Below are 23,458 nucleotides of genomic sequence, written 5' to 3' on the forward strand. Positions count from 1 at the left end.
CACTGCCGTCTGCGCAACCCCCCCCCCCCCTTCTACACGAGGGAGAAGGGGAAGCCCCAGACCATCCGCGCTGGCGATCCAACTGGCAGTTCTTAGGCTGGACGTCAAACTACAGTGGTACCTCGGAATATGAGTGTCCCTGAATACGAGTTTTTCGGAATACGAGCAGGATTTGCTCAGAAAATGTGCCTCGGAAGGCGAGGGTTACCTCGGAACACGAGTTTGTTGATACGCGTACAGGCCGAACTAGCGTGGGGTGGTACGGCGATCGTCACCTCTCACCCCAGTTTACCAGTGCCTCGCGCCCAGTGACTATCCCATGTCAATTCTTCACCCGGATTTTCAGTGTTTTGTTGGATTTTTGGTCATTTGACCATAAAAGTTATTATTATATATCTCACCATGGGTCCCAAGAAAGCCAGTGGTAAGGATCAAGGCAAGAAAGCCCATGTGAGGATGACAATAGAGGAGAAACAAGAGATCATTCGGAAGCATGAAAATGGTACATGGTTTGTTGAACTGTGGGAAGAGATGCAAACTTTTATTGAAAAAGACTTACCCAAAGAAAGCTGTAGTAGGCCGTTGCCTTAATCTTTTCAATGACAATGTAATGCCTTACTACAGAGACAGCTTGTGAAGAAGGGAAAAACAAGCTTCCATGGACAGATTTGTTGAGAAAATCGAGCAGTGAGCCAGAACCTAGTATTATGCAGGCAAAACGTGCCAGGGAGTGCACACCAGAAAGGTCCTCGTTGCCTGATGTTATAATAGAAGGGGACTCCCCTTCCAAACAGTAACACCTCTGGTTGATACCTGGTTGATGGGGTTCTGGGAGTTGTTCTACTCCCCAAACCCGGCCCGAGGCCAGGCTTGACTTGTGAGAGTTTGGTCCACTAGGCCTCTCCTCCTCACCATCTTCCATACGCCTAGAGCATTCATCAACAAGGGTAAGTAATAACTTGATCATAGTTTTGTAGGTTTATTTAAATGAATTAGGTATAAAATTTAGTTTGAAGTGAGGTTTTTGGAGAAGTCAGGAACGGATTAATTCATTTCCCATTATTTCTTATGGGGAAATTAGCTTTGGAATATGAGCTGTCTCCAGGAACGGATTAAACTCTTAAACCGAGGTACCACTGTACGCGAAAAACACCGCGGACCAGAGGGAGGGAGGGAGGGATGCCGGGGAGCCTCCGAGACTTGCCTACCTTACCTTGAGGTTACCTTGAGGTGCTTCCGGGGCTTAGCGTCCCTGCGGCCCGGTCGTCGACCAGGCCTCCTGGTTGCCGGACTGATCAACCAGGCTGTTGGACGCGGCTGCTCGCAGCCTGACGTATGAGTCACAGCCTGGTTGATCAGGTATCCTTTGGAGGTGCTTATCCAGTTCTCTCTTGAACACTGTGAGGGGTCGGCCAGTTATGCCTCTTATGTGTAGTGGAAGTGTGTTGAACAGTCTCGGACCTCTGATGTTGATAGAGTTCTCTCTCAGGTACCTGTTGCACTTCTGTTTTTCAACGGGGGTATTCTGCACATCCTGCCATGTCTTCTGGTCTCATGTGATGTTATTTCTGTGTGCAGGTTTGGGACCAGCCCCGCTAATATTTTCCACGTGTAAATTATTATGTACCTCTCCCGCCTGCGCTCAAGGGAGTACAGTTTTAGGCTCTTTAGTCGGTCCCAATAGTTTAGATGTTTTACTGAGTGGATTCTAGCAGTAAAGGATCTCTGCACGCTCTCCAGGTCAGCAATTTCTCCAGCTTTGAAAGGTGCTGTCATTGTGCAGCAGTACTCCACTCTAAAGATCACAAGCGTTTTGAAAAGTATCATTGGTATAGCATCTCTAGTGTGAAAAGTTCTTGTTATCCAACCTGTCATTTTTCTTGCAGTTGTGACGGCTACTTTATTGTGTTCTTTAAAGGTAAGGTCTTCCGACATGAGTACACCCAGATCCTTTACATTGCCTTTTCGTTCTATGTTATGATTTGCCTGAGTTTTGTACGTGGTTTCCGTTTTTATATTTTCATTTTTTCCATAGCACATGAGCTGGAACTTATCTTCGTTAAACACCATATTATTTTCTGTAGCCCATAGAAAGACCTGATCTACATCTGAATGGAGGTTCGCCGTGTCCTCTATGTTGCCTACTCTCATGAAGATCCTAGTGTCATCTGCAAAGGATGATACTGTCTCCACTCGATCATCCGGACTATATGGGAAGGACCCCCAGCCGGATTATCACATTTTTCGGATAATGGTACTTTTTCACCTACGAGTCCAAAAGTGACCATTTCCAACTATTTTTATACTACAAACAACATAATTTGAATTGCCTTGCCACATAAAATTAATAAATATTCAACTAGAAACCTCAACTTACCTTGTTGGTGTTCGTCTTCTTGATTGATGCCACACATCTTGAAGTTAAAAATTCTTAACAATTTACGTAACCTATACTAACACAACACCACTATCGCAGGCCCTTCACATTCTGTGGAGACAAAGCCTAGATACTGGCGTTATCCCTGACATACTAAAAACAGCAGAGATAGCACCACTCCATAAAGGAGGAAATAAGGCAGAGGCAAAAAATTACAGACCGATAGCACTAACATCGCACATCATAAAAATTTTTGAGAGAGTGCTAAGAAGTAAGATCACAAAATACATGGAATCACAGCATCTCCATAACCCCGGACAACATGGTTTCAGAACAGGGCGCTCTTGCCTGTCGCAGTTGCTGGACCACTATGATATGGCATTAGATGCTATGGAAGACAAACAAAATGCTGATGTAATTTACACAGATTTCGCAAAAGCTTTTGATAAATGTGACCATGGTGTTATTGCACATAAAATGCGTTCAAAAGGAATTACCGGGAAAATAGGCAGATGGATCTACAATTTCCTGACTGACAGAACCCAATGTGTAATAGTCAACAAAATAAAATCCAGCCCATCAACCGTGAAGAGCTCAGTCCCCCAGGGTACTGTGCTTGCTCCAGTACTTTTTCTCATCCTCATATCGGACATAGACCAGAACACAACCTATAGCACTGTATCATCCTTTGCAGATGACACTAGGATTTTCATGAGAGTTGGCAACATAGAGGACACGGCAAACCTCCAATCAGATGTAGATCAGGTCTTTCTATGGGCTACAGAAAATAATATGGTATTCAACGAGGATAAGTTTCAGCTCATGCGCTACGGAAAAATTGAAAACATAAAAACAGGAACCACGTACAAAACGCAGGCAAATCATAACATAGAACGAAAAGGCAATGTAAAGGACCTGGGTGTACTCATGTCGGAAGACCTTACCTTTAAAGAACACAATAAAGTAGCCGTCACAACTGCAAGAAAAATGACAGGTTGGATAACAAGAACTTTTCACACTAGAGATGCTATACCGATGATGATACTTTTCAAAACGCTTGTGCTATCTAGAGTGGAGTACTGCTGCACAATGACAGCCCCTTTCAAAGCTGGAGAAATTGCTGACCTAGAGAGCGTGCAGAGATCCTTTACTGCTAGAATCCACTCAGTAAAACATCTAAATTACTGGGACCGACTAAAGAGCCTAAATCTGTACTCCCTTGAGCGCAGGCGGGAGAGATACATAATAATTTACACGTGGAAAATAATTGAGGGGCTGGTCCCAAACCTGCACACAGAAATAACACCACATGAGACCAGAAGACATGGCAGGATGTGCAGAATACCCCCGTTGAAAAGCAGAGGTGCAACAGGTACTCTGAGAGAGAACTCTATCAACATCAGAGGCCCGAGACTGTTCAACACGCTTCCACTACACATAAGGGGCATAACTGGCAAACCCCTCACAGTGTTCAAGAGAGAACTGGATAAGCACCTCCAAAGGATACCTGATCAACCAGGCTGTGACTCATACGTCAGGCTGCGAGCAGCCGCGTCTAACAGCCTGGTTGATCAGTCCAGCAACCAGGAGGCCTGGTCGACGACCGGGCCGCGGGGACACTAAGCCCCGGAAGCACCTCAAGGTAGCCTCAAGGTAACACTAAAATTAACACTTAAAATTACTGTACAGTTCATTAAGCTAAGTTAGTTTTGATTGCCAGCTGCTGAAGCCTCACTGGTTGAGGGCATTTGGGTTGCCTGTGAGGCCTCACTTGTTGAAGGCGCTTGCTTGTGCCTCACTTGTTGAAAGCGCTTGGCTTGCCTGTGGCGCCTCACTTGTTGAAGGCGCTTGGCTGCCTGTGACGCCTCACTGGTTGAACAACACGTAACTTGTCTTTAATTGCTAGGACAATCTTCTTCCTCTTAACACTTCCAGAACGATTGATGCTGCTACCAGACATTCTTGGCCAAAAATGTTCAAAATTACTATGAAAATTAAGAGAGTTATTTAAAAAAATATTTCACTAATGGCACAACACTGTGAGGCCGCACTGGTTGAGGTGTATAACAGTAACTTGTCTTTTATTGTTAGGACAACTTTCTTCCTCTTAACACCTCCAGAACGATTGATGCTGCTACCAGACATATTCTTGGCCAAAAATGTTCAAAGTTACTATGAAAATAAAAAAGTTATTTAAAAAAATATTTCACTAATGGCGCAGCACTGTGTATAACACGAGGGACGGACGCACATGGGTTGACCAGTGTTGGACGGGTCCACTTGGGGTGGGGCAGCTATAGCGCGTTACGTAGGCCACCAGAAGGAAAAAAATTCACAATATTTTTGAAGGAAACTTCAGCCTGTGCACAATGCTTTTAGGAAACTTATTTATTTGTTATTACATAATTACTAGTAGTTATTTCATTTGTTTTTGGCTATGATTAATTGTTCTAAAATTAATGGTAATTCCTGTACCCAGGTGGTCCCTCCTGATGCACCCCTCCCACCCTCCCAACACCACCCACCCACCCCACCCCCCTCTCCAACATGCGTCTAGAGCCACAGACCCACAGACGGGATTAATACGGTATGGCCATATTTTCATCCGGCCAAACCAGCTTTTATCCGGTTCCTGTGGCCATTTTGGCCGGATATTGTGATAACTTTATCCGATCACGATTTTGGCCGTATAAGGGCGTTTTCCGGATGTTTGAATCCCGGATAATCGCGGGGTTACAGTACAGTGCTATAGGTTGTGTTCTTGTCTATGTCCGATATTAGGATGAGAAAAAGTACTGGAGCAAGCACAGTACCCTGGGGGACTGAGCTCTTCACGGTTGATGGGCTGGATTTTATTTTGTTGACTATTACACATTGGGTTCCTAGAAAATGGAGTTTCATTACATTCAACGCTTGTTTTCTAGGGGGGAGCCCCGTCAGCTCCCCGGAGCTACCTCACCACAGGTAAGGAAAATAGGGAAGGATCCGGGAGGCAGACGCCACGCACCCTAACCTAAAAAAAAAAAAAAAAACACAGACGAAACAAAGACCCTGCAGATCCAAACCCCAGAACAGGAATGTGGGAAGAAGGGGAACGGGTCAACCAAAACGCGTCCACGCATCTTGGCCACCCCAGAGGCCAAGACGCACAGAGAACAGCGAAAAAAAATGCAACCGAACAACAAGGAGGCACCACCAGCCTGACCAACCAAGCAGCAACCCAAGGACCAATACGAGGAGAAGAAAACAGACCACCCGGGCCAACGACCAGGACGGCACCGGAAAATCACGAGCAGGCTGGAGGGGAAACAACGCCCAAGACAGCAAGCAGAAAAGAGCAGAAGGAACAGCCACACCGAACGCAAGCTGGAGCAGCTCCACCAGCACCACTCAAGATGAGGCGACAGTACACGGTCCCAGACGACGGTCCCGGAACAACCCCGAAGGGAAGACAAGCCAACCCTACCAGAGATTAAAGGACCCTTCGCAGTGATAGGAAAACCAGAAGAACTGCCAGGAAAACTACACACCGCCTCCGAGACAAAGCACACAGGCGGGAGACCAACAACAAAGCCACCAGTACCCACACAAGCAACGAGAACTTAAGAGACAAAAACCCGAGACGCGAAAACCCGAGGGAAAGAACGAACCAGCCTTGTAGACAGCTGGACCAATCTGCAAAAAAGAGGCGGAGCTACGGTAAGACCCACAGGACCGGAACCGAGGAAGGCAGCAGGTCCTGCCAGGCAGGCAAAACCAAAAGGAACAGCCGCCAGGGAACAAGGAACCCAATCCCAGCGAGCCGAAAAGGAACCAACCTGGCGAGCAGAAATGCCCTGTCAGGGAGGAAACCCCCCCCCCCCAGGATCCCAGAAGGACCAACAAGGCCAAACACCAAGGAGCCAGGCCCAGGCAGAGGCCAACGAGGAAAACGAGCACCACGAACGAAAGCGTGAGACGCAAAGCGAAAACAGCGACCCCACAACCCAAAGTAGCAGCGCAACCAGCTCCTGCAGGTAAGAATGCCGCATGCATCCCTGAGGTATCCATGAGGAGAACTACACAGGACATGAACTGCAGGAAAACAAAAACACACGTTCCGGAAAAGGAACAAAGAAAAGCCGGAACCAGGACCGGAATCCCAGGTACCCGGTCCAAGAAAAGGAACCAATAAGGCAGGAGCAGTGGATCGAAAGTTCACAACGCTCCCAAAGACAGTGCAACGCAGAAGCCTCCAGTGAGATACAAAGAAAAGGTGAAGGAACTCGGTACCCAAACTGAACACTGGAAGAACAAACTGGAAGTCCAAAAGCAGGGAATTAACATGGACAGAGGCCCATCCGAGAACCCAACATCAGTATAGCCAAAAAGCACCGACCCAGATACACAGTCAAGTGTAGCATAGGAGGAAAAACGAAAAAAGGCCAGGAAAAAACCTGAATATGGATCAAGTAGCAGCTGGTAAGGCAATGAACATGACCAACCACAAAATGCAGAGCATTTCAATGTGGAGGGCACATAAACAAGGCACAAGGGGACACCATGGATATCAGGGTACAGCCAAGCACCGAAAATAGCAAAGGATGAGTGTCCAGAGATCTGAGACCAAGCAATGAAGGAGGACACAAACAAGGACCGAGGGAATGAGGAAGCGTCCAAATATAGGGAAAAGACCCAGGTGCTGAAAAATGAAACAAAAAGCACCGAAACGCGGGGCATTGCCCCATAGGACAATGAAAAGACCAATGAAGACCCAGGTGCCGAAAAATGAAACAAAAAGCACCGAAACGCGGGGTATTGCCCCATAGGACAATGAAAAGACCAATGAAGACCCAGGTGCCGAAAAATTAAACAAAAAGCACCGAAACGCGGAGCATTGCCCCATAGGACAATGAAAAGACCAATGAAGATACACGGACAAAGGAAAGTCACTGAAGACACCCGCAAGGTGTCCAAGCAAAACACCCAACACCCCTGTTAGGAGCCATTGACACAACCCTGCCAAGCGGGGAAGTGACAGAGTAAACAAGGCAGGAGTAGTGACCAAGGGTGGCACATGCACAAGGGGACACAGGAGAAAGCTGAGTACCCAAATGAGCCACAGACATTAAAAAGAACCTGATCAGTGTCAGAGGAGGTAGGAATTGGAAAGCACTAGGAAGCGAAGTGTGAGGCAGACGCCACACACAGGAGCAAATGCAGAGAAGATAGAGCCCAGTAGGCTCTGGAAACCGCACACCCGTCAAACGACAGTAGAGAAGCAGGACCAAAGAGCTAGGGGCCAGATTCACGAAAGCACTTACGCAAGCACTTACGAACGCGAACATTTTTCCTCAATCTTTGACGGCTTTGGTTACATTTATTAAACAGTTTACAAGCATGAAAACTTCCCATTCAACTGTTGTTATTGTTATAAACATCCTCATGGTGCTTCGGAGCTCATTAACTGTTTAATAATAGGAAACAAAGCCGCCAAAGATTGAGAAAAGATGTACAGGTTCGTAAGTGCTTGCGCAAGTGCTTTCGTGAATCTGGCCCCAGAGCTCAATCCCCACAAGCACAACTAGGAAAGCACCCACCAAAAGTCGAGAACCAGCACCTGGCCGACAATGTCGCCAGACAGGACAATCTCACCTGCAGAGCGGGGACACGACCGTGCCACAACACGGTCAAGCTGAATAACATACCAGGAGCATCGCTAGTGGTGTGCCCGAAACGCCATGCATACCAGAGGCTGTAGGCATTGTATGTACTGTGACCCGAATAAAAATTTGAAGTTGAAGGTGAAATATGTCCAGAGGTGCACGCCCAGCAGAAGACGAGGTGCAGTGCAGAGGTGAAGGTGGCGCCACTCTGGGCCACCCCACACCTGGAAGCAGAGAAAAAATGAAGGGACATCCCCCCATATAAAATCCGGAACACCTCCCACATCGAGAGGGCTACGACTGGAGAGAGAAAATGAGCAAGCCGTAGAGAACCGCGATTAAGGACGCAGAACACACGAGTACACCGCCCAGAAACAAAAACACCCGGGCCCCAGCGTGTGAGGTACAGTACTAACAGTACCACCCGTCTACCGGGCGGCGCGGCACAGCTCGTACACCAGGCGGACATACATATATCGTACAGTCACATCGAATACACATATCGTACAAACACCAGGAAGGTGTACGTAACAAATACGAAGAACGTTGAAACAGGAAGGAGAGCCTATGTGAAAACAAAACAAGGCAAAACAGAAGCGAAAGAAGACAAGGAGGACGGAAGGGAACCAACAAATCCGAAAAAGGACCAGAGGGAAACCCCACCGGAAGTCAACAGACGTTCCAAGAATATTGGAAGGTACGAAGAGGTTCGCAAACCAATGAGAACCACAACAAGCAAGCACAAATGCACGGAGGTCCAAATGGACAAAAAGACACCCCTGATCAAGGGAGATACCAGTACCCCGATACGAAGGGAACCGCATCGCGACGCAAGCACGAAAAAGGTGAGGAAAAGGGGGCAAAACACATCCCAAGAATGACGGGACCGACAGACCCGAAGGGACACGGAACCGAACCCAGGGAGGAGTAGACCTGAAACCAACAAGAACGCAGATGGGGAAGTAACAACCCCACTCTGAGGAACTGCAAGCCCCACACCGAGGGTACAAAGATCCAAGTGGGGCAAAACGGGGCCAAGGCCCCCAGGCAACCCCTCCCCAACCCCAGGAACCCCTACGGGAAGACCCGGGGCCGAGCTGCACCCCCCAAAGCCCCAGCTTCACAAGGAAAAGCCGGGGCAGCCGTACAAACACTAAGAAAGGGAGCCCACTGGTCAGACCCATACAGCAAGGCTGGAAGAACAAGCTCTATTGCCTCTGCCGCCACCCCGGAAGAGGAACCCCCACCCACCCCCCACCCTGAGTCTCAACCCAACCAGACCCTGCTCCCAACCCCGAAACCCGCCTACGATTCGGAGCCGGAAGCAAGGGAGGAAGTGTGCACAACAGAACGGGAAGGACTAGGAATGGAAGGCGCCAGAGCTGAAGCGGCCCTCACCCCCTAATCTGCCAACAACCAAAACAGGGCATCCGGGGCCGCAACCAACCAAGAGTGTTACAGCGACCCAAACCTAGCATGCAACGTCGCAGCCGCCTGCACCCGCTTATCATGACCAGTGGTCTGGGTAAACAAGAGCACGTACAGACAACACCCATCGCACGACTCCGGGTCATAAGAAACAACAATCCAACAGGCAGCATGGTGGAGGCACAACCGGCAAATGTCACCCTGAGACAAGGGGACCGATCAATTGACAAACTCGCAAGACACAAGGGGGGACTCACGGGTCACATCCATAGGACCATGGAGCCCCCATGGGGTTTTCCAGGGCGCTTAGCCTTGATAACATGCTAAGAGAAGCCCAGGCAGGGTACTGCGAACCGCGCCCAAGTCTACTAAACAACCTTCTAAAAGCTAAACCCCCGGGACGTGTCCACTCACAAGGGCCAAGCGGGGAGGACCACCAACAGAAATATCTACATAAAACTTCAAGAACAGCAAAAGGGGGGCCACAAAGGCAGACCCCACCCCCTCCCACCAGGCAAAAACAAAAGAAAACCCCTCGCAAGAGGACAACGTACCCAGGTGGAACAGACGGCCACTGTTATCGGTGAAAACTAGTTGTGCAGCACCCCGTGCCCCTACCAGTGACGAAAACTACCTCCTACCCAGAGACAAAACAAGGGCAACAAAACCCCAGCCGACTCCAAGGGTGGCCCAGTACCGAGCAGTAAAGGACACAGCGGAGGTAGAACCCAAGGTGACTTGTGGAAGGTGGCCCTAAGGGCAGTACTTACAAGGCACCTAGGGAAGAGAGCCCTAGGCGCATGCAGCCAGAGTACCATGGAATCTCAATCCTGGCTCACATCCCACCGGTAGAGACAGTCCACACCACAAGGCACAGTACTGAAACAAAAACCAGAGCCAAAGGCACTCGACCGGCCAGTAAATCCATCAGCCAAGAACTGCCAGTTGGATCGCCAGCGCGGATGGTCTGGGGCTCCCCCTTCCCCCTCCCAGGAAGGGGGGGAGGTTGCGCAGATGGTGGCGCGACGATGTGATGACGTCATACTAGTTTGATAATTTTGTTTGGCAAGTTCTGTCCACTTGTTCAGCTTTCAGTAGCAATATTTTCACCAGAATAGGGGTTTGTTTTGGGGCGCCTACCTTTCAGGGTGCCTGTCTCGGTCGATGGCAGACAGAATGATTCCAACCACAGGGGGGTTTCTATAGGCCATTGCTCCTCGTGCCTCTCTAGAGGGGGCCAGGTTCTGGTTCGTGGTCCCTGGTAGGCAAGAACTCCAAGCATTTTAACTGATGCCAGAAAGTTACACATATCCATTCAGTCTGGGTAGCTCCGGGGAGCTGACGGGGCTCCCCCAGAAATGTTCATTAGTGTTTCCTGAGCACGGAAAAATAAAAAAAAATCGTAGGCGACATTTTGGCCTCAATAAGCTGAGGAAGTCTGACAAAAAGAAGCGTTGACAAAGCGTCGGAATGAGGTCTGCTCCACCCGAGGTATCAGGCAGAGTTGCCACAAACATATTACTGTAACCATGCGATTATCCGGGATTCGAACATCCGGAAAACTCCCTTATATGGCCAAAATCGTGACCGGATAAAGTTCTCTATATCCGGCCAAAATGGCCATGGGAGCCGGATAAAAGCTGGTTTAGCTGGATAAACAATTGGAGCCGATTAACTTGCTGCCGATGTTACACTATCCGGACAGTCAGCCTGATAATCATTGAATTGTCTGGATACGAAAGCCATGGGGCGGGCCGTACTGTATTAATCCCGTCTGCCTGTGGCTCGAGACGCATGGTGGAGGAGGGGGTGGGGTGGGTGGGTGGTGTCGGGAGGGTGGGAGGGGAGCATCGGGAGGGACCACCTGGGTACAGGAATTACCATTAATTTTAGAACAATTCATCATAGCCAAAAACAAATGAAATAAGTACTAGTAATTATGTAATAAAAATATATAAGTTTCCTAAAAACAATGTGCACAGGCTGAAGTTTCCTTAAAAATATTGTGTTTTTTCCTCCTACGTAGGCCGTCAGGAGGTAAACTATAGCTGCCCCAAGTGGAACCGTCCAACACTGGTCAACCCATGTGCTCCCATCCCTCGTGTTATAACACAGTGCTGTGCCATTAGTGAAATATTTTTTTAAATAACTTTTTTATTTTCATAGTAACTTTGAACATTTTTCGCCAAGACTATATCTGGTAGCAGCATCAATCGTTCTGGAGGTGTTAAGAGGAAGAAGGTTGTCCTAACAATTAAAAACAAGTTACGTGTTATACACCTCAACCAGTGAGGCGTCACAGGCAAGCCAAATGCCTTCAACAAGTGAGATGCCACAGGCAAGCCAAGCGCCTTAAACAAGTGAGGTGCAAGCAAGCGCCTTTAACAAGTGCAGCATCACAGGCAAGCTAAATGCCTTCAACAAGTGAGGCTTCACAGGCAAGCCAAGCACCTTCAAGTGAGGTGCAAGCAAGCGCCTTCAAGTGAGGTGCAAGCAAGCGCCTTCAAGTGAGGCGCAAGCAAGCGCCTTCAACAAGTAAGACCTCACAGGCAACCCAAATGCCTTCAACCAGTGAGGCTTCAGCAGCTGGCAGTCAAAACTAACTTTCCTTAATGAACTGTACAGTAATTTTAAGTGTTAATTTTAGTGTTGTGTTAGTATAGGTTACGTAAATTGTTAAGAATTCTTAACTTCAAGATGTGTGGCATCAATGAAGAAGATGAACACCAAGGTAAGTTGAGGTTTCTAGTTGTATATTTAATCATTATATGTGGCAAGGCAATTCAAATTATGTTGTTTGTAATATAAAAATAGTTGAAAATGGTTAGTTTTGGACTCGTAGGTGAAAAAGTACCATTATCCGGAAAACGTGATAATCCGGTTGGGGGTCCTTCCCATATAGTCTGGATGATCGAGTGGAGACAGTATTACCTAATTATTTCAATGTCTCTGATTTTTTTTTTAGTTTTTTTGCAGTAATATTATTCAATAGTGTGTAGTGTGATATATTTATATAATACAATGTGTGAACCATCGCTATACTCAAAATTATGGTGTGCATATTAGTGATTCAATTATTATGTTCATAAACAAACAGTTTTGCTGTTAAGTATTACAGAATATACATAAGTATCTGCATGTTTTGGTCACCATAATGAACCACTAAGTTGGTATGGCGAGTCAAAACACCAACAAGTGGGCTGCTTCACCGAGCCAGCAAACACCGCCACCTTCCCTCAACACCTCACTCGCCAACATATTCCTCTTCCCACCATACTTTTTGCTTTTACAGATATTTACTATATACAGACATTATGTATATAGGTGTATCAACATGTTTTTTTCACCATAACTGTACAACTAAGCTGGTATGGTGCCCAAACAGCATAGTGGCCACTCTACACAGCATAACAAGTCATGCAGATGACATGACTTCCCTCACTAAAATGCCCCCTTCCAACATAGTCCTTTTGCCGTCATTACACTAATATATATAACGTGTAAGTATCTACATTTGTCTTCACCATAGTAAACCACTAAGCTGGTATGGTGAGTGCAGACAACAGGTGGCCACACAGATTCAGCAGACAAAGCTACCTCCCTCTCTCCTTCAACATCACTCCTCTCACACACACACACGAGCGTAGCTCTCATCCTGTAACTACACTTAGGTAAATACAGTGCTAATTCTCAAAACAGTCCTTCTATTATCACAATCCTGGTCATTTTTATCAGTCAGGGGATCTTCCGTAATACTGTCATTGCTAAATAACAGCAGTTACATATTTATTTTGACATTTTTGGCGACGCTGGTCACAAGCTGAACAGCGGTGCTGTTAGCTCATGCTGCATGCGCCAGCCTTGGTTGCTCACACAGTACTGTGGCTCTAACACCGGAGAATGTTGCCCACGATTTTTTTTAAACATGGGGTCTGTTTACAAGAGCCCTGAGGAAGCTGATGTGATCCCAATGTAGCCGTGGGCCATTTGAATCCTGGACGGCACCCTGTCGTATATGTATGCCATGTGCATGGTGGGACACGTTATTCCTGTTGTATATATATGCTATGCGCAGTTTAAGGGTTAAAGGGAGGACAAAATGTTCAAAAACACAATCTCAGGTATTAGCAAGATCCTGCCCCAGAGGGCATGTCTACAGTCAAAATCACCTAAAAAAAAAAAAAAAAAAAGTTCGGGCTTCAGTGTTAAATCTAAAAGGTTCTAAACCCCTAAATCAGGATATCAAAATATTTTGCCTATGTAAGTAAAACAAACAAATCGTGGAACATGCAAGGGAAATAGTGTGTATTCGAGTACGAGTATGACACTGGTTCACCAATAGTGAGAAGGGCATAATGTGCCATTGCAACACAGAGGGAAAGCATCGCATAAGGGGGCCAGATTCACGAAGCAATTACGCAAGTACTTGCCAATGTGTACATCTTTCCTCACTCTTTGATGGCTTTGGTTACATTTATTAAACAGTTTACAAGCATGAAAACTTTCCAGTCAACTGTTGTTATTGTTATAAACAACCTCCTGGTGCTTTGCAGCTCATAACTGTTTAATAATTGTAAACAAAGCTACCAAAGATTGAGAAAAGATGTACAGGTTCATAAGTGCTTGAGTAACTTCCTTGTGAATCTGGCCCCAGGTGAGGAGTCGGTCACCGCCAGGGAGGTGAGATGTACTAGTATATGCCATACAAATGGTAGGGGTAGGGTGAGGATCAGAAGGGTAAGCCAAGGACAGATATAGTCAGTTTAAATACTTGGACTTGTGTCAGAGGAATCTATGCATTTTCTAGTAATTATTGAACTATGAATGCTTACCTTAAGCAATTTGCACTCCCGGGAATCTTGGAATGCTGGATACATTTCTTCATATTTCTCCACTGCAATCTTAGCATTAGTTAAATCAATGCACAAATGACACAGCGCAGCTCGGAACATGTATTCCTTAGCACTGTATTTGAGTAAAGAGCTTTCAAGGGAACTTGTTGCCACCTGAAAAATATAAAAAATCATAGACTTCTCAGAAATGTTTGCAGCATACAACAATCATACAAACTTTATCATCATATTTTATTAGCATTTATACGAGAGTATTGTACTAAATTATTACGGGTATATTTGTTATTAATTTTGATGCAAAATTTGACAAATATTGACATCATTTTGACACTATTATAAGTTAATAGATACACCTAAATTTCATTTGAATCACAAACATTAAAATAAATTTATTTGAACAAACCTTTTCATAAATTTGGATGGCCTTTTCATAATTTTCCATCTGTGCTGCAAACATCGCTACCTTCAGGAGACACTTATTTGCTGATGAATTGTTTTCCTCACCACGGAAGTAATCAGAAGCCTGTTCATAGTGCTGGATGGCTTTTTCTATATCTGCAACCTGTAAGTAGCATAAACTTAATGATTGAAAATCACTGATTGTACATATATCTACACATGTACACAGCCTCACTAAATACAGTGGCACCTCAATTAACGAGCGGCTCTATCTACGAGCATTTCGAGTAACGAGCAAGCCACTCGCAGCAAATTTGTCTCTATTGACGAGCTTCACCTCTATTAACGAGCAAAACCAAATGGGGCTTCCTAGCGTCTCGCGGGTTCTCGCAAATTCTCGGGGGCCTGCAACACCAGTGTTGTTGTTGTATTGCACATGACAAGCATCCCTCTGCATTTATTTAAGCTTTTCTTTGTTTTTTTGTGGTTTTGTGACTAAAATTTGTAACGCACAATATTGCCAAAGAAGCTGCTTGCTAAAGATAGTGTTGTCAAGAGGAAGACACACAATTACTGTGGATTTGAAGAAGGAAATTATAGCAAAGCACAAGCATGGTGTCTGTGTGATTGCTCTCACAAGGACGTATGGCAGGTCCTCATCAACAATTTGCACCATTAGTAAGGAGATGAGGAGGTAAGGGAGGATGCTGCCTCTTCCAGTGAAATCAGGGAAGTGTTGGGAATGTTTGAAACGGTGACCTCATTCTTGGGAAAAGCTACCCTGATAAAGCAATGACAACCCGGTGTGTGAATATGACAATTTGCTGTCTCGTTTTAGGAACATCCTAAAACAAAGACAAAAGCAATTATCAATAGATATGTTCTTTGCAAAAGTAGAGAAAAAAAGAGCAAGTGATAGTGAACCACAACCCAGTCCCAGTGGGGTGAAATTCCCAAGAAGAGAGAGCCTGCCTGACTCAGAGGTGGATTCTCCTTCCACACCATAACCCCTCTCCTCCTTCCCACCTCCCCATCGTCTCCCTCAAGCCAGTAATGACTTCATAAGGTGAAGTAAACATAAAAACAGTAAAACAAAACATTTATTATTACATGTGCAGTATTATATTTACATTATAAAATGTCTTACAAGTATGGATGTTTTTGGGAGTGGAACGGATTAAATTTATTTCCTTTATTTTAAATGGGGAAATTTGTTTCTTAAGACGAGTTTTCCACATAACGAGCTCGGTGCCAGAATGGATTAAACTCGTTAATTGAGGTGCCACTGTACACAAGAGTATACTGTATAATGAATTGCCACAGTATATTGATTCTTAACCACTGCATTGCTCTGGCTCCAAATATGGCACACCCCTGGTGCGCAGGAAATTAATTGTTCTGAAAATAATTTTTCTTTTCAAAATGTTAAACACACTCCCCTGAACACATACATGTAGAAATAAAATTGAAACTGTACTTACTTTGGCCACAATGGGGTCCCGTAAATGGCATGTGACGTCACAATTTGGTGGTCACCCGTGGCGTAGACTCCCGGAGGCAGTCGTGCGCCAATGTCAACATGTGCGAGTTGCCACAAATCATTTTTTCTTCTTTTTTTTCGTACATTTCCAAATGCATTTATATTGTTTTTTCTTGCCAATCCTATGTATAGTGAACACGTGCACAATATTCTGGCAGTAGACTATCAGTACTGTCCCAAGACACTGTGTTACGTGCATCACAAATGTGTCCACATACATTGTTCATATTTCCAATGTTTCATGTTCATTTATGTATATTTATAAAATATTTACACACTGTACACCATCACACACTATATACATTCATCATCAACACACTCAGAACTCCGCGAGTGTATGATATTCTGCGAAGCAGTCGACGGGGCATAGTGAAACTTTGCACTCAACGCACCAAGTGGAGATGCATCTTCGCTTGCGTTCTCTATGTTGAGTGTTTTTGCATACAACACAGGCACGTTTACCCCTTGACCTCGCCTCTGTCCCTCCACCGCACTGATAACATCTTGTCACACTTTCGCAGCTGGCAATCACCCACTGCAATACCTATGCCAAACACTGGCATTTTCCTCCTGTGGACCTTCACAGTGCCACATACGTCGGTGTTGTGGTCAAGGAGGTATCTGGTGAACAAGGGGCTGGTATAGTAGTTGTCTGTGAACAGTATATGCACCTTGTTCAGCAACAGTTCCATGAGGGTTTTGACAACACTGCCGGAGAACATGTGTGGATCTTTAACTGTTATGTCAACGTCTGTACCTGAATATCATGTCCATGACGATACCAGTTTCGCAGTCGCACAGCATGAAAAACATAAGTCCAAACCGGTGCCGCTTCGATGGGATGTACTGCTTGAATGCAAGTTGTCCCTTGAAGAGAACTAGCTATTCATCAATCACCACATCCTGTCCTGGTACAAAATAGTCACAGAACTTGCCTCTCTCATATCACTAAAAATCTTCCGCACCTTCCAAAGTCTGTCCTGTCTTCATTTTCATTGTTCTCAAAGTGCAGGCGCCTGAGAAGCAACAGGAACTTATCACGTGACATGTACCTGTTGAACACGGGGGGGTGGGGGGGTGGGGGGGTGGAACAAGGCTGTCTTTGCTCCAATAATCCCGGAGGACATGTTTCTCAGAATGTTTCATCATCATGCTCAATGCTAGAAACATGTACATTTCCTCATTTCTTCGTTTATTGTGTCCTTCCATCGTGTCATGCGAGGCAGGTAAAATGCTGGTGTCTATGGGGCTGTGAGCATATCTGTTCATCTCTGTTACAAGATGGTTCATGAAATTCATTATCAAAATAAGCCAAGAAATAGTCGATTTAAGCCATATCTTCACCTGTATAGGGAAATAATGGTGTCACACCAACATCGGTATCATCAAAAGTTATGTTGTGGGACAAATCTCTCACAATCCTCCCACACACGTACACCCGGGGGTTTCGTTTTGGCACCAACACCACCACGAGCACCAAAAACACAGCTCCATCGTCTTGTGCTAGAGCTGCGTATAGTTATGCCAGGAGATGAGGCTGTTCTGCGTAGTGTAGGCCTACCACGAACATCTGATATCGAGGGAACACTGTTGTCATTGTCCTCTGGCCGTACGAAACGCTGCCACTTGCCTCGACGTGTTGCTGGGGCCGCAAAACCCCGCCTAGTAATACCCTCGCTGCTTGTACTCGGGTCGTCAACAACTTGTATCAGAGCCTATGTCACTGAAGCCCAAGAATGATTCATAACATGTACTGTCACTGAATAAACTTGCATCAGAGCACACACACATGGTGGTGGTGACTCTAGTGGTGTTGACCCAGGGCGGCGAGGCGCATGTACACACACTCGACATCCTCCACCTCATTCTCTCCCTCACTCATGTCAGACCTCTGAGTAAGGTCTTTCGCTGGATCATAGTCTAAATTATCATCCATGGCGCCATCATCATACAATATGTCGTGTATTTCCTCCTCAGAGTCATTTTCCATGACCGTGGCTGACCGTGGAGCAGGAGCTCGTAGACGATGAGTCAGACATTTTTTACTTCCTTGAAACTGTGGCTCCCCACGGCATCCTTAGTGATATTTACCGCATTTTGAATATCCCGCACATTTAAATGTGCTACATAACCTTCCCGACTTGGTGCTTTCTTTAAATAACTACTTACTACTGAGACACCTTAAAAATGTTAAATATTCCCTTAAGCATAGGCGGGAGATGCATAATAATATACAACTTGGAAATACTAGGACTGGACTGGTTTCTATCTAAACATCTGCAAACAGAAATAACACCACACGAGACCAGTAGGCATTGCAGGGTGTGTAAAACAGCCCCATTGAAAGCATAGATGTAATACACACACATACAGAACTCTATCAACATCAAAGTGCAAAGACTTTTCAACACACTCCCTCTACACATATGGGAAGAAACTGGCTAAACTCTCGAACTGTTAAAAAATAAAAGCTTGATAAGCACCTTCAAAAGGATACCCGATTCAACCAACCTGTGAACAAGCCAACCAAAAGGCCTGGCCAGAGAATAGGCCGTGGGGACGTTGATCCTCGGTATCATCGATAGGTACAGTATATAGGCATATTCACATAACTCGATGTTTAACAATACAATATACAGGGGGTCATATGCACATTTGTCATTTTCTATAATATTCTAATCTATATTCAGGAAAGAAAATGCACTTGTTGCTCATTGCTGACATTCAAAAGCTTACCTCAGTTTCATATATATCTGCAATTGACTGATGGTGTTTGGCAGCCATTGTAAACTTTCCCATGTCCGTGTAAATTTCAATGGCCTTCAACAAACTGTTGACAGATTCTGAGGAAACAAAGTAAATTTTAATACATTATGAGAAACAAGAAGTAAAATCAATTTGCAAGTTATCATGCTACTTCATTTTAAGACGTGTTATTAAAAAGGTATATATAATGAGATACAGTACTGTATATGAATTTTGGAAAGAATATCAAAGGATAAAATAAACCCAGTATATAAAATGCCCTTACAAAAAAAAAAAAAAAAAATTCTGGAATTCTGGTACATAAGAGATCATCACACAAAACCAGCGTCAAATGTAATGAAATGGTTATTTCCGGACGAGTCCCAGGGGCTCCCTGAAGCTATCTCACGGAGATGGCTACCAGCTACCATGTCACATCAGCAACAGAGTTGTCTCTAGCCATAACAGCCATAATCTGGGCTTCCTTTACAGACGCTCAGCAGTCACTTCAGTACCCCCACCGGGAAAGCATCCAGAAAGTCGGATAACCAAGACATACTGGGTTGAAATAGATTGAAACCTCAAAACTGTTTTGGGAGTTCATTTCACAATGTAAACAAATGATTGTATCCCAAAATCAGCAGGAGCTCGTTAGCACTAACCCCCCCCCCCACTGCCAGTGGTGGAGCGGAGGGCCATAACTCCCAGCCTACCCCAGCCCTCCAATAACATTTTGGAGCAGCTGTGAAGATACACACCCACCAACAAACCTGGATGGGAGGGATGGAATCAGGAAGTCCCAGTGGCTCATCCAGATGAAGGCATTTCATTGCATTCAACTCTGGTTTTCTGGGGGTGCCCTTTGTGGCTCCCTGAAGCAAACTACTCTTGGAGAATGAAAATCAGGGACTCGCGCAGGAAGGAAAGATTGCAGGTAAACAAGACAATGAAGAGATGGCTGGTCAAGAGAGACTACCCAAGGCAACAGAGGCATGACAAGGCCCGGGGACACAAACTAAATACTGGGCTCCCAAGATCCTGTTAGACCACCAAAACCATAGTGCTCAAATATAAGCTCAGGACACATTAGCAAGGAATGCTGTGAGAGAAGCATATTTACAAACATCATGGGTATGAGGTTGACTACAGGTTGGCTGCACTAAATGACAATGCAAATGACCAGAGAAACATGCACCTTAGATCAGGGAAGTGTAACAGTCACATTAAAGATAATGAACCTGCTCCCCATTTTCTTATTATATCTACTGTAACTAATTAAAGGTTCCCAATAATCCCCATAACTGTTATAACACTAGCAATCATATTCACTAATCATTATTGACATCTATAACAAATTCCCAAAGTTTCCTTAATCACTAAGGACAGCCAAAAGTAACCAGCACACTCTCCATTAGACCAAATGATGATCAGCCTGCCAAGTGAGGAGGAAACTGGGTCTAAAACAAGGTTAGGTGAATGCAGACATAAGACAGCTGGGAAGACAGCATCGCATGTCTAGTTCCAACCTCCACACCAGATGCTACAAGACTCGCTACGAGAAGCAAACAGCCACTCCCAACCTATTCGATCACGCCACTCTCACCTTCATCCAAGCTCCCTGCTGTCACCCCTCATTTGAGCTCTCCACCCTTTGCCAACCCCTCTCAGGCTCTCGGCTTCATTTGAGCTCCAGGCCTTGCACAAGATCTCTGCTTCTGGCCACCTTCAGCATTACACCTTCACCTTCATACATACATCCTACACCTGACTCAGCCAGCAACACACAACAAGCTTCCTTGTCTCACCCTACTATGACACAGTTGTACCATTTCTATCATCCAACTGCTGTAACCAACTATATTAACCTCTGGAAGGCGCTGCTAATAATAGCCAACAACACAGCTATGCGTGTAGTGTTTCCTTAGTTTTCCTTCTCTACACTAAGGAAACAAACATAGGAATGTGCCTGAATGCCAACAGTGACTGCCCGGACAGGTACAAGAGGAGTGTTGTTAACGCTTATGTCGACCGTGCCCTCAGCCACAGCTCAGAATGGAAGCAAGTCGACGAAGAACTCTGTAGGGTAAGGCAGGTCCTAGTTAACAACGGCTTCTCCAATGGTTTCGTGGAAGACATCATAAGAAGGAAAGTGAAATGCCATGCAACCTTTGAAGAGACAACTAACACAACACCTATACCCCCTATTAGACTATTTTACAGGAACTTCTTTTCCACAGCCCATAAAACAGAGGAAAGGGTCCTGAAAGATATTGTCAGTAGAAACGTTATCCCTACAGACAAAAATCAGAAGATACAACTGACAATTTACTATAAAGCCAAAAAAACGGCCAGCCTACTCATGAGAAACTCTCCAGACACAAAGCAGAACCTTTTAAAAGAGACCAACGTCGTCTATGCCTTCAAATACCCTCTTGGGGATTGTAAGCCTCAAAAAACTCAGTATATAGGCAAGACAACATCTCTTTCCAGGCGTTTAACGATGCATAAGCAACAGAGCTCCATTAAGGAACATATAGCCTCTTCCCACAACCAAACCATCGCCAGAGAAATCCTAGTAAACAACACAGAAATCATCGATAGATACAGCGATAGCAGGCGGCTTGACGTTTGCGAGGCACTACACATCAAGAAGTCAACACCAGCAATCAACAGCCAATTAATGCACAACTACATTCTACCCACCTCAAGACTCCGCTCCAATATAGAAGCATCAAGAAATATGGACCAATAGGCTTTCTACAAACACTTCTATTCAATACCCATTGTTTCTGTTCTGTCTTGTGTTGATACTTTTAATACCCTATTAATATCCCCTCTTGTTCTGTCTTGTGTTAATGCCACATCACCCCTCCCACCTCACTCAAATATAGATATAAAATCAGAGATACGTCTGTTGTGTATTTGTGAAGTCTTTGAAAATGTAATAAGTTTTACGAAACGCGCCCGTGTCGCGTCAGACTAGAAATAAAAATGAATTTTGGAGAAGTGATTTTTGATTTACCTCCAACAGTGAAGCGTAATGTACGAAAGATTGAGAAAATTCGTGTTAGAATTATTAATCTTACTTTTTCGGTCATATTTAATAATAAATATATATATATATAAATATATATATATATAAATATATATATAAATATATATATATAAATATATATATAAATATATATATAAATATTATATATATATATATATATATATATATATATATATATATATATATATATATATATATATATATATATATTATATATATATATTTTGGTAGCAGTCTTTCCTGTAGACATATTTTATTAAATATGACCGAAAAAGTAAGATTAATAATTCTAACACGAATTTTCTCAATCTTTCGTACATTATGCTTCACTGTTGGAGGTAAATCAAAAATCACTTCTCCAAAATTCATTTTTATTTCTAGTCTGACGCGACACGGGCGCGTTTCGTAAAACTTATTACATTTTCAAAGACTTCACAAATACACAACTGATTAAAACTTGCGTTTCCCTGATTTTATATCTACATTTGAGTGAGGTGGGAAGGGTGATGTGGCATTACATTTGAGTAAGGTGGGAAGGATGATGTGGCATTAGAGGATATTAATAGGGTATTAAAAGTATCAACACAAGACAGAACACGAAACAATGGATATTGAATAGAAGTGTTTGTAGAAAGCCTATTGGTCCATATTTCTTGATGCTTCTATATTGGAGCGGAGTCTTGAGGTGGGTAGAATATAGTTGTGCAATAATTGGCTGTTGATTGCTGGTGTTGACTTCTTGATGTGTAGTGCCTCGCAAACGTCGAGCCGCCTGCTATCGCTGTATCTATCGATGATTTCTGTGTTGTTTACTAGGATTTCTCTGGCGATGGTTTGGTTATGGGAAGAGATTATATGTTCCTTAATGGAGCCCTGTTGTTTATGCATCGTTAAACGCCTAGAAAGAGATGTTGTTGTCTTGCCTATATACTGGGTTTTTTGGAGCTTACAGTCCCCAAGTGGGCATTTGAAGGCATAGACGACGTTAGTCTCTTTTAAAGCGTTCTGTTTCGTGTCTGGAGAGTTTCTCATGAGTAGGCTGGCCGTTTTTCTGGTTTTATAGTAAATCGTCAGTTGTATCCTCTGATTTTTGTCTGTAGGGATAACGTTTCTATTAACAATATCTTTCAGGACCCTTTCCTCTGTTTTATGAGCTGTGGAAAAGAAGTTCCTGTAAAATAGTCTAATAGGGGGTATAGGTGTTGTGTTAGTTGTCTCTTCGGAGGTTGCATGGCTTTTCACTTTCCTTCTTATGATGTCTTCGATGAAACCATTGGAGAAGCCGTTATTGACTAGAACCTGCCTTACCCTACAGAGTTCTTCGTCGACTTGCTTCCATTCTGAGCTGTGGCTGAGAGCACGGTCGACGTATGCGTTAACAACACTCCTCTTGTACCTGTCAGGGCAGTCGCTGTT

At 44.6% G+C, this 23,458-nt stretch overlaps 1 protein-coding gene across 1 annotated transcript in view; it reads right to left on the bottom strand.

Annotated features, from left to right (window-relative positions):
- alphaSnap (Alpha-soluble NSF attachment protein) overlaps positions 1-23,458 on the bottom strand; it is a 42,314-nt gene that overhangs the window by 5,632 nt on the left and 13,224 nt on the right. The window contains exons 3-5 of the mRNA XM_069329875.1: positions 18,979-19,085; positions 14,707-14,865; positions 14,283-14,456 (exon numbers count right to left, since the gene is read on the bottom strand). Coding sequence (XP_069185976.1) covers positions 14,283-14,456; positions 14,707-14,865; positions 18,979-19,085 — 440 coding nt within the window. The remainder of the gene's footprint in view (positions 1-14,282; positions 14,457-14,706; positions 14,866-18,978; positions 19,086-23,458) is intronic.

The sequence above is a fragment of the Procambarus clarkii genome, chromosome 23 (genome assembly GCF_040958095.1).
Source record: "Procambarus clarkii isolate CNS0578487 chromosome 23, FALCON_Pclarkii_2.0, whole genome shotgun sequence".
NCBI lineage: Eukaryota > Metazoa > Arthropoda > Malacostraca > Decapoda > Cambaridae > Procambarus > Procambarus clarkii.